General features: G+C 35.6%; 1 protein-coding gene across 1 annotated transcript; it reads right to left on the bottom strand.

The window, feature by feature from the left end:
- Positions 1–2,731: 2,731 nt before the first annotated feature.
- LOC116001302 (S-norcoclaurine synthase 1-like) lies at positions 2,732–5,484 on the bottom strand. Its single transcript, XM_031241187.1, has 4 exons — positions 5,239–5,484; positions 4,626–4,870; positions 3,749–4,073; positions 2,732–3,101 (listed from the first exon to the last, which is right to left on the bottom strand). Exons 1-4 carry the CDS (start codon positions 5,482–5,484, stop codon positions 2,859–2,861), a joined length of 1,059 nt encoding a protein of 352 aa, XP_031097047.1. The 3' UTR covers positions 2,732–2,858.
- Between the last annotated feature and the right edge of the window lie 7,487 nt (positions 5,485–12,971).

Raw genomic sequence — 12,971 nt, 5'->3', positions numbered from 1 at the left:
ATATAATCTAGAAGGGAAGGTCAAACATCAATTTTAAGTTAAGAAAAAGAAGGGGTAATTATGTTTAAGGGTTATTATTATTATTTTTTTCCTAAAATCCACGGAATTAAAATCCTAGGGGTGGAAGGGGGGGGGCATGAGATTCTAATTCTATGAAAATGAGGGAATTACAATTCCGTGGAATTGCAACTCACTCCAACTAAACGAAGGAATTTAGTTACTTTGGAATTAGGTGAGAATGGAATTGTAATTCCTTCCAACCAAACACCATGTAATACGAAGATTGTAATAATTTTATCACATTTTTATATTAATTAAATTACAACATATTATGACCCTCCCACCCGAGCTTACGCATGTATCTTTGAAACTCCCTCAAGAGAAATTTATTGAAGCTATTCAGCCTAGATTCATATAGTTTCGGTTGATTGCTTGTAAATAAATAAATATAAAAGAGTGTAACTTTATTGATTACAAAATATATTAATACATTGTTAGCTGTCTAATTTACTTTTAATTTGAATTCATATATTTGACTCATTTAAGATAGTGCTAAAATTATGTCCATTAAATATAAAAGAGTGTGACTTTATTGATACGAAATACATTAATACGTTATTACTTGTCTAATTTTCTTTTAATTTGAATTCATATTTGACTGATTTAAGATAGTGCTAAAATTATGCTCATGATGGTAATTAAAGGAATTGAAGTAAATTTTTGTACTGATTAGATGATGGAACATTGTGATAATTTTTATCAAAGCTTACACATCTTTAGTCTGAAACTCCAAAGGAGGAAGAAGATGATAAAACTCTTGCTTCTGTTGACATTGTTGGAGTTGCTTCACCTAGATTTATGTAATTTCGTTTAGTTTCTGTTCGCCCTATCTATCCGCAAATTATACTGTGGACCATGGTCATGGCTGAAGGCTGATACTGCAGTTGTGTTGAACAGATACTGCAGTTATGTTGAACTGATACTGCAGTTGTATTGAAAGAAAATTGTAGTTGCGCGAGACAGAGGTCGGTCATCCGTTCAACACAACTGCAGTATCCGTTCAACACAACTACACTTTCAGGTGGATGAAACGACCTCTTTTCCGCGCAACTGCAGTTCCCTTTCAACACAATTGCAGTTCCCTTTCAACACAACTGTAATATCCATTCAACACAACTGCAGTATCAGCAATGACCCATAGTCCACAGTACGACGGCTAGTCTGCTATCTATCATCAATAAATAAAGGTAAAAAATAAATAATAAAACTATTTTTTTATGCTTAGTAATAATCCCAGCTTCTTCAGACTAATCTTAAGTTTACAAGACTTCGTAAAGATAAATTACGAGTCGCATTGCGAAGCACTATAGTCTTCATTCGTGATTGCAAGTCAGGCTACAAATCGCTATGCTAAACAGGTGGCTACTTATTGACTTTTTTTGTTCATTTATGTATGAATGCAAAAACCCATATTTGACTCATTTAAGACGATGCTAAAATTATGTTGATGATTGTGAGAATTCCTTTTCAGATACTAAAAACTTTTATGAATCATCATGGGACAGGAGTTTAATATATACAAAACACGGCTACTTAAACCACCTCACACGTCCACAAATATGATTGTGCGGGCAAACACAAACCAAAATGAAGCCCTCTTTCGTTTCCCAATTCTGCATTATTCTTCTATTCGCCGCTTTTTCTCTTCTCCAAAACGTGTCCTCAGAGCCCGCCGGAAACAATGGCGCCGATAAGATCAACAGCGCCTGCGCGCTAACGAGAGCCCGGCATCTCTGCGTTTCGCTGCTGAAATCCGATCGCCGGAGCGGCGGCGGCAACATCAGGACTTTCGGAGTGATCATTCTCGAGAAAACGTTGGCAAAAGCGAGGAGTTTTCCGATCAAGGACAGGTGTCCCAGGTCTTACCGGCGCCTGGTTCGCCACATCTCCAAAGGCATCAAGAAGTTGAAGTCCGATGCTCGGACTGTGGCTTTTGCCGTTGACGAGATGTCGGACGCCATTGAAGACATTCGGAGCTGCTCCTCGTATGTTGAGGGTGACGATTTACTTGTGCTTCGTCTTCGTGTTGCTATGGATGTTCTGATAGTTCTTCCTTAATTAGATGCAAAAATAATTAAGGAATTGAATTTTTCTTTAATTTCCCTTTGATCGGTCAAGTATTAAGGAAATGAGGACTGATCAAACGACCATAATTGGTAATGTAATTTAGTTTATTATTACTATTAATAAAATGGCATGGCCATGATGATTTGGCGTCTCCCTGATTAAACATCTTGTGATTTAAGTACATTTTGAGAGTTCGGGCGAACCTATGAAAATAGTTATAAATAGATATTATATTTTAAGAGAAAGCAGTAGTATTAAAAAAATATTTTTAATTAAATATTCATGAGGAATTAATTCACGGCAAATATGAAAAGCATAAATATAGTATATGTGGAGTTGAATTGCTTAATTGGCTGTTACAACTGCGAAGTGATTATGTAACGGCGGGCTGCGCTCCCCAATAAATTATATTATAGTTATATATAAATTTTCAAGACATTGCTTATTTAATTTATTTGTTTTATAAATTATAAGAATCATTCAGATGTGCCAAAGACCTTGTGGTCAAGTGACATCCGGTGTACACTCCCATGTGAAAGGGAGTGGGTTCGAGTCTAGTAGGTTGAGAAAAGTAGCTATGAACATGTAACAGCGTCAGATTATAACAAATATGTAAACCATTATCTTATTCTTCTTTATTGTTGATGGGTAAAGTTGGCCAAAATACACATCTCAATTAATTGAAAGAAAGTGCGATATGATATTTTATAACGCCAATATTGAGCTTAAATTCACTGCTGAATTTTCATATGGTGCACTAAGCTTTTGCCATCAAGCTTACTTGAAACAACCAATCTCACATATTCCTCAGAGCTCAATGTCTTATACTTTGAACCATTCTTCAAAAGATCAGACAGGGGTCCAACATCTGTCCCTATGTTTGAACTGTGAAATGCAGCTATTGAAAGCCTCTCCTTTTGGCCACTCACAACAGCTCTGTGCTCAATGCTTCTATATTCTCCATTACTCATTATCTGCATTCAAATTTTTTAATTAAAATGTCACCACCCTTTTAAAAGTACTAAAAAGTTAACTCCAACATATATGTTAATGGATATCTGAAACTTTTCCATCTTAGGCTAATTACACTTATTATTTTCTGAATCCTACGAGTGATCGTGGAGTGGTACTTAAACTTGAAGAGTTTTCTCACCTATTATATTGGACTAGTGTTTTGGAATGGGCTTTTGGCGCTCTTCCCTTAAATTTGAGTACTTATAGTTGATGTTTTTGTTGAAAGTTAAGGTCGATGTATTGGGGAAAATGGTTACGTGATAAAGGGTTATTCAAATCAAAGAAAGGGTTCAAATTAGCTATCTAGATCGAGTAAAGGGCTACCTGGTGTTCGTGTTAATTAACCATAATAAGTTTGAACTCCAAACCAAAGGGCCCTTCACGTCATCTGTCCTAGAGAGGAAGTAAATTGCGAGATGTGCTTCAGTGGTGCAATGATCTGAGTGTTCGGTTATTTCCTAGGATCTCACCCCTTGCTGGGTTTAAATTCGAGCATTTGCGGGCCACCATAGCCACACTCAGACTTTCACCATTGAGTTATGCCCGGGGCCCGTGTTAATTAACCATGCATTTAGATATAGGGGTCTTTTTTTACCCCTTTATTTACCTCCATGATATCACCAATGTTGATGATAATTGCACCCGGAATAGGTTTAATGGGAACCCATTTAGCATCCTTCTTGATCTGTAATCCTTTAACTTCATTGACTTGAACCAGCAGTGTTAAACCAGTGGCATCAGAGTGGGGAGTTAGGCCAATCACCTTCTCTGCTTGCATACAAGGTGGATAATAGTTCATTCTTATCCCTTGGATTCCATCTTCAAACTTGCTAGTCAGGTTACCCTTCTCAATCCCAAGGTTTATTTCAAAGAATTTGAAAAGTCTCATTGCCACTTTGTGCAGCTCTGATGAGTACTTATCCAAGGTTGGCCTGCTCAAAATACACAAATAATAATCTTATTAAAATCAGAAGCAAAGTGTTGTTTCCACTTTTCAGATTCTTTATTTTTTACTATTAGTTTATTCTTTGACTAAACATCACCTAAAGCTAGTATGTGTGCAACAATTAATTCAAGTGATATTTTACCAGGAAAATTCACTGAAAAAGTAGTAAAAAATTCAAAATCATTAGATTAATACTGGAAAAAGAAATCACAGTCGAAGTGAAAAAAGTTTTCAAAGTAAAATTTAAGAAGGAAAAAAAAGAGAATTGCTTTAAGTTTGAACCCCAAACCTAAAGGTCCCTCACGTGTCGCATCTCTTGCCCTAGGGAGCTTGTGAGAGGAGTTAAATCGCAGAATGTGTCACTATGACACAGTAATCTGAGTGCTTGCTCATTTCTCAGTATCTTATCTCTTATAGGGTTCGAACTCAGGCATTTGCTGACCACCACAGTAACAATCAAACTTTCCTCACCAAGCTATAAAGGGAATTGCTTTGATAATGTGATGAGTTGAATGTAACAAAGAATTTTGTGAATTACCTAAATGAAGAGGGATTAGTTGGCCAAAACCTCATGTTTCTTCCAGATACAGGGAGACTAAGGATGAAGAGCATGTCACCCCAATCAAGCTTTTGATCCTCGGACACGACAAAGGCTTGGCCATAACCTTCAATGTTGTTTGGCAGTTGTGCACAGCCCATCTTCTCCTTCAATGGCTGCTTAAAGAATTCCTCCGTCACACACTTCATCTCCTCTATTGCTTCTCCAACACCATGATTGATCAACTACCATGCATTTTTCCATCACACAATCCAATCAAAAATGAACTCACAATAGAAAATCAACCAAGCTGGTTAAGGATATATACAAATTTGTAACCACAATGTTACAAGTTTGATTCCCAAACTTCATGGTTTGAGCCGATCAGCTACGAGTAACTAGTGTCACACGGTGATATTTACCCAGAACTCAGACTCGGATAGTGATTGTGATTTTCCTCGTCACCAAAAACATAACTCACAAATAATTAATTATTAATCACAACCAGGGATTTAACAAGTATTCACACTCGGATAGTGACTGCAATTTTTCTCTTCACCCAAAAAATAACTCACAAATAAGTAATTAACTAAAAGTAGTGTATGATGTTCACCTGAAAGAAGCCCCAATCCTTACAAGCCTCGTGAAGTTTAGCCAATTCCAAGTCATCGGCGTGGAGCTTGCTCAGATCAATAACCGGAATTTGCAAGGACTCATCAGAGCAAACCTCGTCCTGTTCCATCTCTGGTCGGATGTAACGGTAAGGTATGTGTATGAAGTTGTTGGAAGCTAATTCCTGCACATTTTGAACGGGAAGTGAGCCACCATAATCCTTGTTGCTCCTCACCTGTGTCTCCATGTTTTTTCAGTCAATACTGGATCTTTAGTCTCGGTCCCTCGGCACCTGAATTTAATGGAATACTTGTCCCAGCACAACTAACATTGGATGGTATATCACATCATTTTTTAATTTTTTTTAATAACTCAGCTTTTTGGGCACTCTACTCAAACCATTTGATAGATATATTAAAAATGAGTCTGGGACAAACCAACCCAAAATAGCAGATCAAGTCGACTTGAGCCGGCTGCATAGTCGGCCTTGGTATATCAAAGCCGGTCTCCAAGGTCCACCCCGAGGCCCTAATAAGGCCGTCTTCAACGGTTGTAGCCTCGGGTGCCTAAGGCCCGTGCCAGGGCCTAGCTCGCCCTCGGCCTTGGGTTTACCGGAGCAGCTCTAGTATATATTGGGTTGTTCCTTGTCATAGTGGATCATCTTTACCTTCTTTTATCATTATATAATTTGTAATCCTGTTGCAAACTTCCCTAATTTTTTTTTTTTTGCAATACAATATGGAGGGGGAAACCGCAGGCTGAGTCTCATAAACAAAACAGCCTACATCGTCTCATTGTCGCAAACAGCCCCTAGTTGATCGTTATACACAAAGTTAATGCATGCGGGAGGGGGTGAAACAAAAAGGGTCATGATCTCTCTAGAATTGCACCCATGCTTTGCTAAATAATCCTGTTGCAAACTTCCCTAATTAATACAAGGATTGCTGTTTTTCGAGGCTAAGATATTTTCCTCATGCATTTTCCTTGCCTTATTCCTTTAGTTATTGGAATATTTTTGACAGGAATTGAACATCCACCTTGCAGCTAAAAACAAATCACAAATGAAACTTCTCGTCGATTAGACAGTTGGGCATCACATCATTTATTTGGTATTGTCAAGTATATTTGTCAAAACATATATTTTAATATGAATTACTATTTGGTGGAAAAATTCAAAGATGCTTTGTGATGGAAAATCTATTCATTCATGACATTTGGAATGCTCTAGTTTTAGGACGGCAAAGCATCTTTGAGTTTTCCATCAGTGTTCGGCTAATCAGTGTGGGAGAAACTACAAAATGACTGCAACATAATATATGGTAACGGATAAACGGAACATATAACACTTGGGCAATGATATGATGATATTTTGTGGGTGACTTGGTCAAATCTTTGGAGATGTCATCAACACTTGCATATAGTTTAAACTACTTTTAATAACGGATGAGAAAAAGGACCGAAACAGTTTTAAATAATTTTCCATGTGTATGGATGTTGAATTAGGGTTTTTTTTTCCATGCGTATGGATGTTGAATTAGGTTTTTTTTTTCTTTTTTTGAATACTATTGACCCTGTTACATGTAGTATCTGTTCATATACTTTCTCAACATACTGAAGCCCAATAAGTCAATATCGCCTCCACTGAGACTTGAACCCATGACTGAAGCCCAACAAGTCAATATCACCTCTACTGAGGCTTGAACCCATGACCTCCAATTTGGAAGAGGTCACTTCATTTGGTATTTTTTTAAAAAATAAAAAATAAAAAACTGGTCAATATGATATGTAAGGAGGAATAAAATGAAAGATTTATATCTTGAGTACAAGATGTAAAATAGAATGCTATGTGTGTGCGCATTTAGTGGTGTTATGTTTATATATAATAGGAAAAAGTTTCAAATTGGATAGTGTAATTAGGCCCCTAACTGAAAAAGCTTCATTCAAACTCCCTAAACCGATAAAATTGTTTAATTAAGTTCAAGTTGACTTGTTTATCAGGTCAAATTCAGTTAGGGGCCTAATTGCATTATACACCCGACTTAGGGGGCCGATTTGACACTTTTTTTTTTATTTTATTTTTCAAAACAAACTTTTTTATTAAAATATTATTTATTAAAAATAAAAAATAAATAATATTAAATAATAATAATAATAACCACCGCCTGTCGGACAACCATGGCTATCTGGCAGAATGGCCACGACTATCTTAAGGAAGACGACCATGGTCGTCTTCTAGATGGAGGGGACTGGAACGAGGGTGGTGGCCATGGCCATAGTCCTCACTCTAGATCTAGAAGACGGCCGTGGCCATCTTGCCAGACAGCCACAGCTGTCCGTGAGGAAGAATAACCATCGGCTGTCCGATAGCAGGTGGGTTTTTTTTTTTTTTTTTTATAATATTATTTATTTTTATTTATAATAAATAATATTTTTAATAAATAAAAAAATATTTGCTTTTTTAAAGAAGTAAAAAAAAATATTTGTTATGAAAAATAAAATAAAAATGAAAAAGTGTCAAATTGTCCCTAAGTCGGGTGGATAGTGCAATTAGGCCTCCTAATTGAATTTGACATGATAAACAAGTTAACTTGGACTTAATTGAACAATTTTACCTATTTAGGGGATTTGAATGAAACTTTTTTCAGTTAGGGGCCTAATTGCACTATCCACGCACTCAATTTAGGGGACCAATTTGACACTTTTTCCTATATAATATAGGGTTTGTAATGGTTTCATTCCCCTCAATTATGTAGACATTTTTTTTTGAGTGCAATTATGTAGACATTTAGTTGTTGGAAAAATGCAAGTCAAAGAGCTTTTTTGTGATTTTCAAATTTCCTTCTTTAGTTAAGATCTAATATTCAGTACAAGGTGATGAAAGATTATGATTTTTAAAATAGTATGTGGTCTACTGGTCTTAATTGTTTACTACTGTCAAAATTTTCTATCTAACAAAAATAATAGCACCTTTCAAAAAAAAAAAAACAAAAATAATAGCAGATGTATTTATACACTTTAGCCCGCCCCTATATCGATCAATGGCATTTAAGTTCAAGAGTGATATTTTAATGCTAGACTAGCTAAAAAGATGCAACTAGCCACAAGACTAGGATTACTATGTCAAATAGGGTTTTTTATTTAAAAAAAAATACTAAATTATAATTGAATTTAATTAGGATTTATAAACCTAATTTGGACTTTACAAATTAAATAGCATAAGGACGGTCTAAAATAGTCTCAAACTTTTATTTGCAAGAAAAATACTCCAAGTGAAAAATATATGAGTAATGCTAGTATGCTACCCACCCCTTCTAATCTCCTCTTGACATAACACTTTTCATTTGATGATTTAGTATTTGATAATAAGTTAGTGAGGTCCCAATTCATTCCATCCATTGTTATAATCCATGTTAGGATGGATTTCAAGTGGGGCTAGGGGAATTTTTTTTAGAAACAAAAAAAAATAAAATATATATATATATATATATATATATATAATATGATAACCAATCCTTAGGTGAGAACGTGCGGACAAATTCAAACCATTGATCTGCATGACTTGATAGATGGGAAATTAAGTACAAAATGAGCGGGGTATTTTTTCATAAATATTACAAAGTTTTGTTTATTTTAAACTGTTTAGATTTACTAAATTAGTGGTTTGGATTTGTCCGCAGGTTCTCACCTAATTAGGGATATATATATATATATATATATATATTCCTAATCATATGACAACCACTCCCCAAGTGAGAACTTGTGGACAAATTCAAACCATTGATCTGCAAAATCTTATGGATGGGAAATCAAGTAAAAAATGAGCAGAATCATTTTCATAAATATTACAAAGTTTTGTTTATTTTCAATTGTTAGATCTACTAGATCAATAGCTTGGATTTATCCACAAGTTCTCACCTAGGGCATGGTTCTCACCCGATCATGGATATATATATAGGGAAGGGTTTAGGTGTGGGTATATCTTCCCGTGCGGTTGTGCAGTACTCACCTTAAGCATACAAACCATGCAGCTTAAGCTAAGAACACAAACCACGCACCTAAAGTTTTTAAATGGTGCACCTTCAGTTGAGAACACACTGCGCACCTTAAGTACACAAACCATGCATGCACCTTAAATACACAAGCCACACACCTTAAAAACACAAACCACACACCTAAGGTTTTAAAATGACGCACCTTAAGTTTCAACAACTCACACACTTTAAGCATACATATCACGCACCTTAAGAAGGAAAATAATGCACCTTAAGAAGGGAAACCATGCACCTTAAGCTTTAGGTTCACTCACCTTAAGCTTCAACACTCACGCACCTTAATCATACAAATCACACACCTTAAGAAGGAAAATCACGCACCTTAAGAAGAAAATTACGCATCTAATGCCACCGGCCCGCACAACCGCACGGGAACTGAACTCTCTCTCTCTCTCTCTCTCTATATATATATATATATATATATATATATATATATATATATATATATATATATATATGATCGCATTCAGGTGCGAACTACTCGCCTAGGATAGAAGTGAGAACGCATGTCATCCGTCCACGTGTCTAGATCTAACGCGTAAAAAACACTGATTTTTTTAAAAAAAATGTGGTGGCATTTTCGTAAATAATTGAAGATTGAAGTGCAAGTAAACTGTATTACAAATGCAAGTAGCAGCTTTATATAGTGAACCTAAGTGCAAGTAAATTGTATTACAAATGCAAGTAAAATGTATTACAGGTGCAAGTAAAATGTACACTGAGCTTCAATACTAAGTTTATCTAACGTTATAACTAGTTGCACCTAACGTTATAATTAGGTGCACCTAGGCGCACGAATATTAACAAGGTAAGTTACTTACACTTGTAAATGAAAATAGGTGCACTTGTAAGTTGTTTTACTTGTAAATGTGCACCAACTACTATCGCTCATAAAACAATTAATTGCATCAAAGTTCGAGTTATTTACGAAAATGTCACTGAGTAGTTTCTTTAAAATTACATCTGATTTGTTGATCTGGACATGTGGACGGCTGTGAATGGTTCTTATTTCTCTCCTAGGCGAGGGTTTTCACATGAGCGCCCCCCTACACACACACACACACACACACACAAGGGATCAAGTGCAAAGCTTCTCCCAAGTGAAATGTGTGGATTAATCACAACCTTTGATCTTGCCAAAATCAAAATCAATAGCCTAAAATGAAGAACAATTAAAAAGAAATTGCAATGGCATTATAGTCATTTTGCGTAAGTTTAAAGTTAAGGTGCTTATTCAAAGATTTTTTTGGTGCGTAAGTTTATAATGTTAGGTGCGTATGTTTAAAGTTTAAGGTGCGTAAGTATAAAACTTAATGTGCGTAATTTTATAGCTTAAGGTGCGTATGCTTAAAACTTAAGGTGCGTCACTTTCTAGTTTAAGGTGCATCAGTTTTACTCTTTAGGTGCATAAGTTTATAACTTATGGTGCGGTGCATAAGTTTATACTTTATAGCTTAAAGTGCGTATGCTTAGAGTTTAAGGTGCGCAAGTTTATAGCTTAAGGTGAGTAAGTTCATAGCTTATGGTGCGTATGTTTAAAGCGTAAAGTGTGTAAGTTTATAGCTTAAGGTGCGTATGTTTAAACCTTAAGGTGCGTCACTTTCTAGATTAAGGTGCATAAGTTTAACCCTTAATGTGCATATGTTTAAAGCTTAAGGTGCATTATTTTCTAGCTTAAGGTGCATAAGTTTGAAACTTAAACACATCTTTTTTTTAAGAAATTTTCTTTAGTTTGAGCTGTTGATCTAGATCTAGATCAACGGCTCATATCTCACTCCATTTTTCACCTAGGAGAAGATTCGCACGTGAACCATATATATAATTATATATATCAAACTCTTCTGGTAGCGAATTAAGATGTTATTGCCCAATGAACTAACCAGACTTGTAATTATTGTGCTAATCTATTAGAGCATCATCATTTGTTAGGTTTTTTTGTGGGTTTTTGCAGATGTGACTAGAAAAGATAAAATGGCAGGGTAGAAAAAAAAAAAACAAAAAGAATTAAATTAATTAAGCTTTTCACGAGCACGCACCAATTGGGCACGACTGGCTACTATAAACGCGCCATTCTCTCTGATTTTCTCAAAACCTGTGGGACACACTTATGAGACAAAAAACCACTTCTTCCCGCAACACTTTTTTTCTTTTCTTTTCTCTTATCTTTCTCTCTTTCACTTTAGCAAAAACTCCTAAAAAATTATCCAAAAAACTCTAACTATTGGCTTGCTCTAACGTCCTTTAGAGCATCTACATCTATGGTTTATATGGGGATAATGTCAGATTTTAAGCTAACATGACAAGTGAGAGAAGAGGAGAAACAGGGGTGTGGAGTTCTTCTGCAAAAATGGGGTGTTTAGGATTCCAAGAAAAAAAATAAATTTAATCCTTGTTGCTTGCTGTGCGCGTTCTGCTCACAACAATGCCAATGCGGGCGCGTCAGGCGCGCATAACAGCAACATTAAATTTTTTTTAAATTCAAATTTTTATTTGTTTTTTTTTCATCTCTTTCCATTTTCTCTTTCCTAATCACACTTACAAAAACTCCTAAAAGACTGCGAAAAAACTCAACCGATAAGGATGCTCTTACCTATATTCAAAACATTATCTCTTGGGTCTTGGCCATTCATATAAAATATATACTTTGTTTTCAAATCAGTTCTTTGTGGCTTTGTAGATGATATGGTAATCTAGTGTCCTAAAAATTTATTAAATAAAATTTAATAATTTGTTATGAAATTCACTCCATGTAGCCTCAAATGATTGAGGTGGGCAAATTATTGTATGGACCATGGTCCACACAGCTGTGTGGACCATGATAAAATGTACAAATGTACATTATTTTTGTACTGAATGTACATTATTTTTATACTATAAAAATAATGTACATTCAGTACACAAATAATGTACATCCCCTGAATATAATGTACATTATTTTTATATTGAATGTGCATTATTTGATAGTATGGTCCACACAGCTGTGCGGACCATGGTCTACACAATAATGATTGTCAAAGGTGGGGCTGGGGCCTGCAGGTTCTTGTTTTGTATGGTCTGGACCAGTTTTGAGTAGGCCTTCACAGAGATCATTTGATAGCCTACCTGGCCCAATTTCACTTTTGGAGATTTCTTGAATAAATGTTGTTTTAAGAAAAGTTTGCCTGATATCCATGCTTTGAAATTGTATTTTTCAAAATACAATAATTTTAAGCTTCTTTTTTAAGGTTAAAAAAAAAAAACCTTCTTTTTCTAAAGTAGTGTAGTTTTTATCATATTATTATCGTTTAAACACATATATTATTTTTTACTATTCTTTTGTGTGTGTGTCGGAGGGGCATTTTGCGTGCCTCGCTAGAAAACTCTTTGTGTCATGGCGCTGCCAACATCCGCTTGAAGAAGATCTTGAAAGCAGTCTGGAGGTTCCTCAAAAATTACTGTTTCTAGACACATACCATTCTGATCCAGGTTAATTGACTAGTTTGTCAACACATTTATTACCTTCTCTCCTCTCAGGGCCAATTCTATCCTAGTCCCCATAGCCATGATCATCATCTTATTGTCTTCGTATTCTCATTGACAAGAGTGTCACCCATCATGGTTTTCACGACCACCTTTGTGTACAACTTCACCATTGCCTGTCATATTTTTGGCATGTTGTACACTAAACCAGGACATCCTCGCT

Source organism: Ipomoea triloba, chromosome 13, assembly GCF_003576645.1.
Source record: "Ipomoea triloba cultivar NCNSP0323 chromosome 13, ASM357664v1".
Lineage (NCBI taxonomy): Eukaryota > Viridiplantae > Streptophyta > Magnoliopsida > Solanales > Convolvulaceae > Ipomoea > Ipomoea triloba.
The sequence above is the reverse complement of the archived record's forward strand: the minus strand, read 5'-3'. Positions and strand labels throughout refer to the sequence as shown.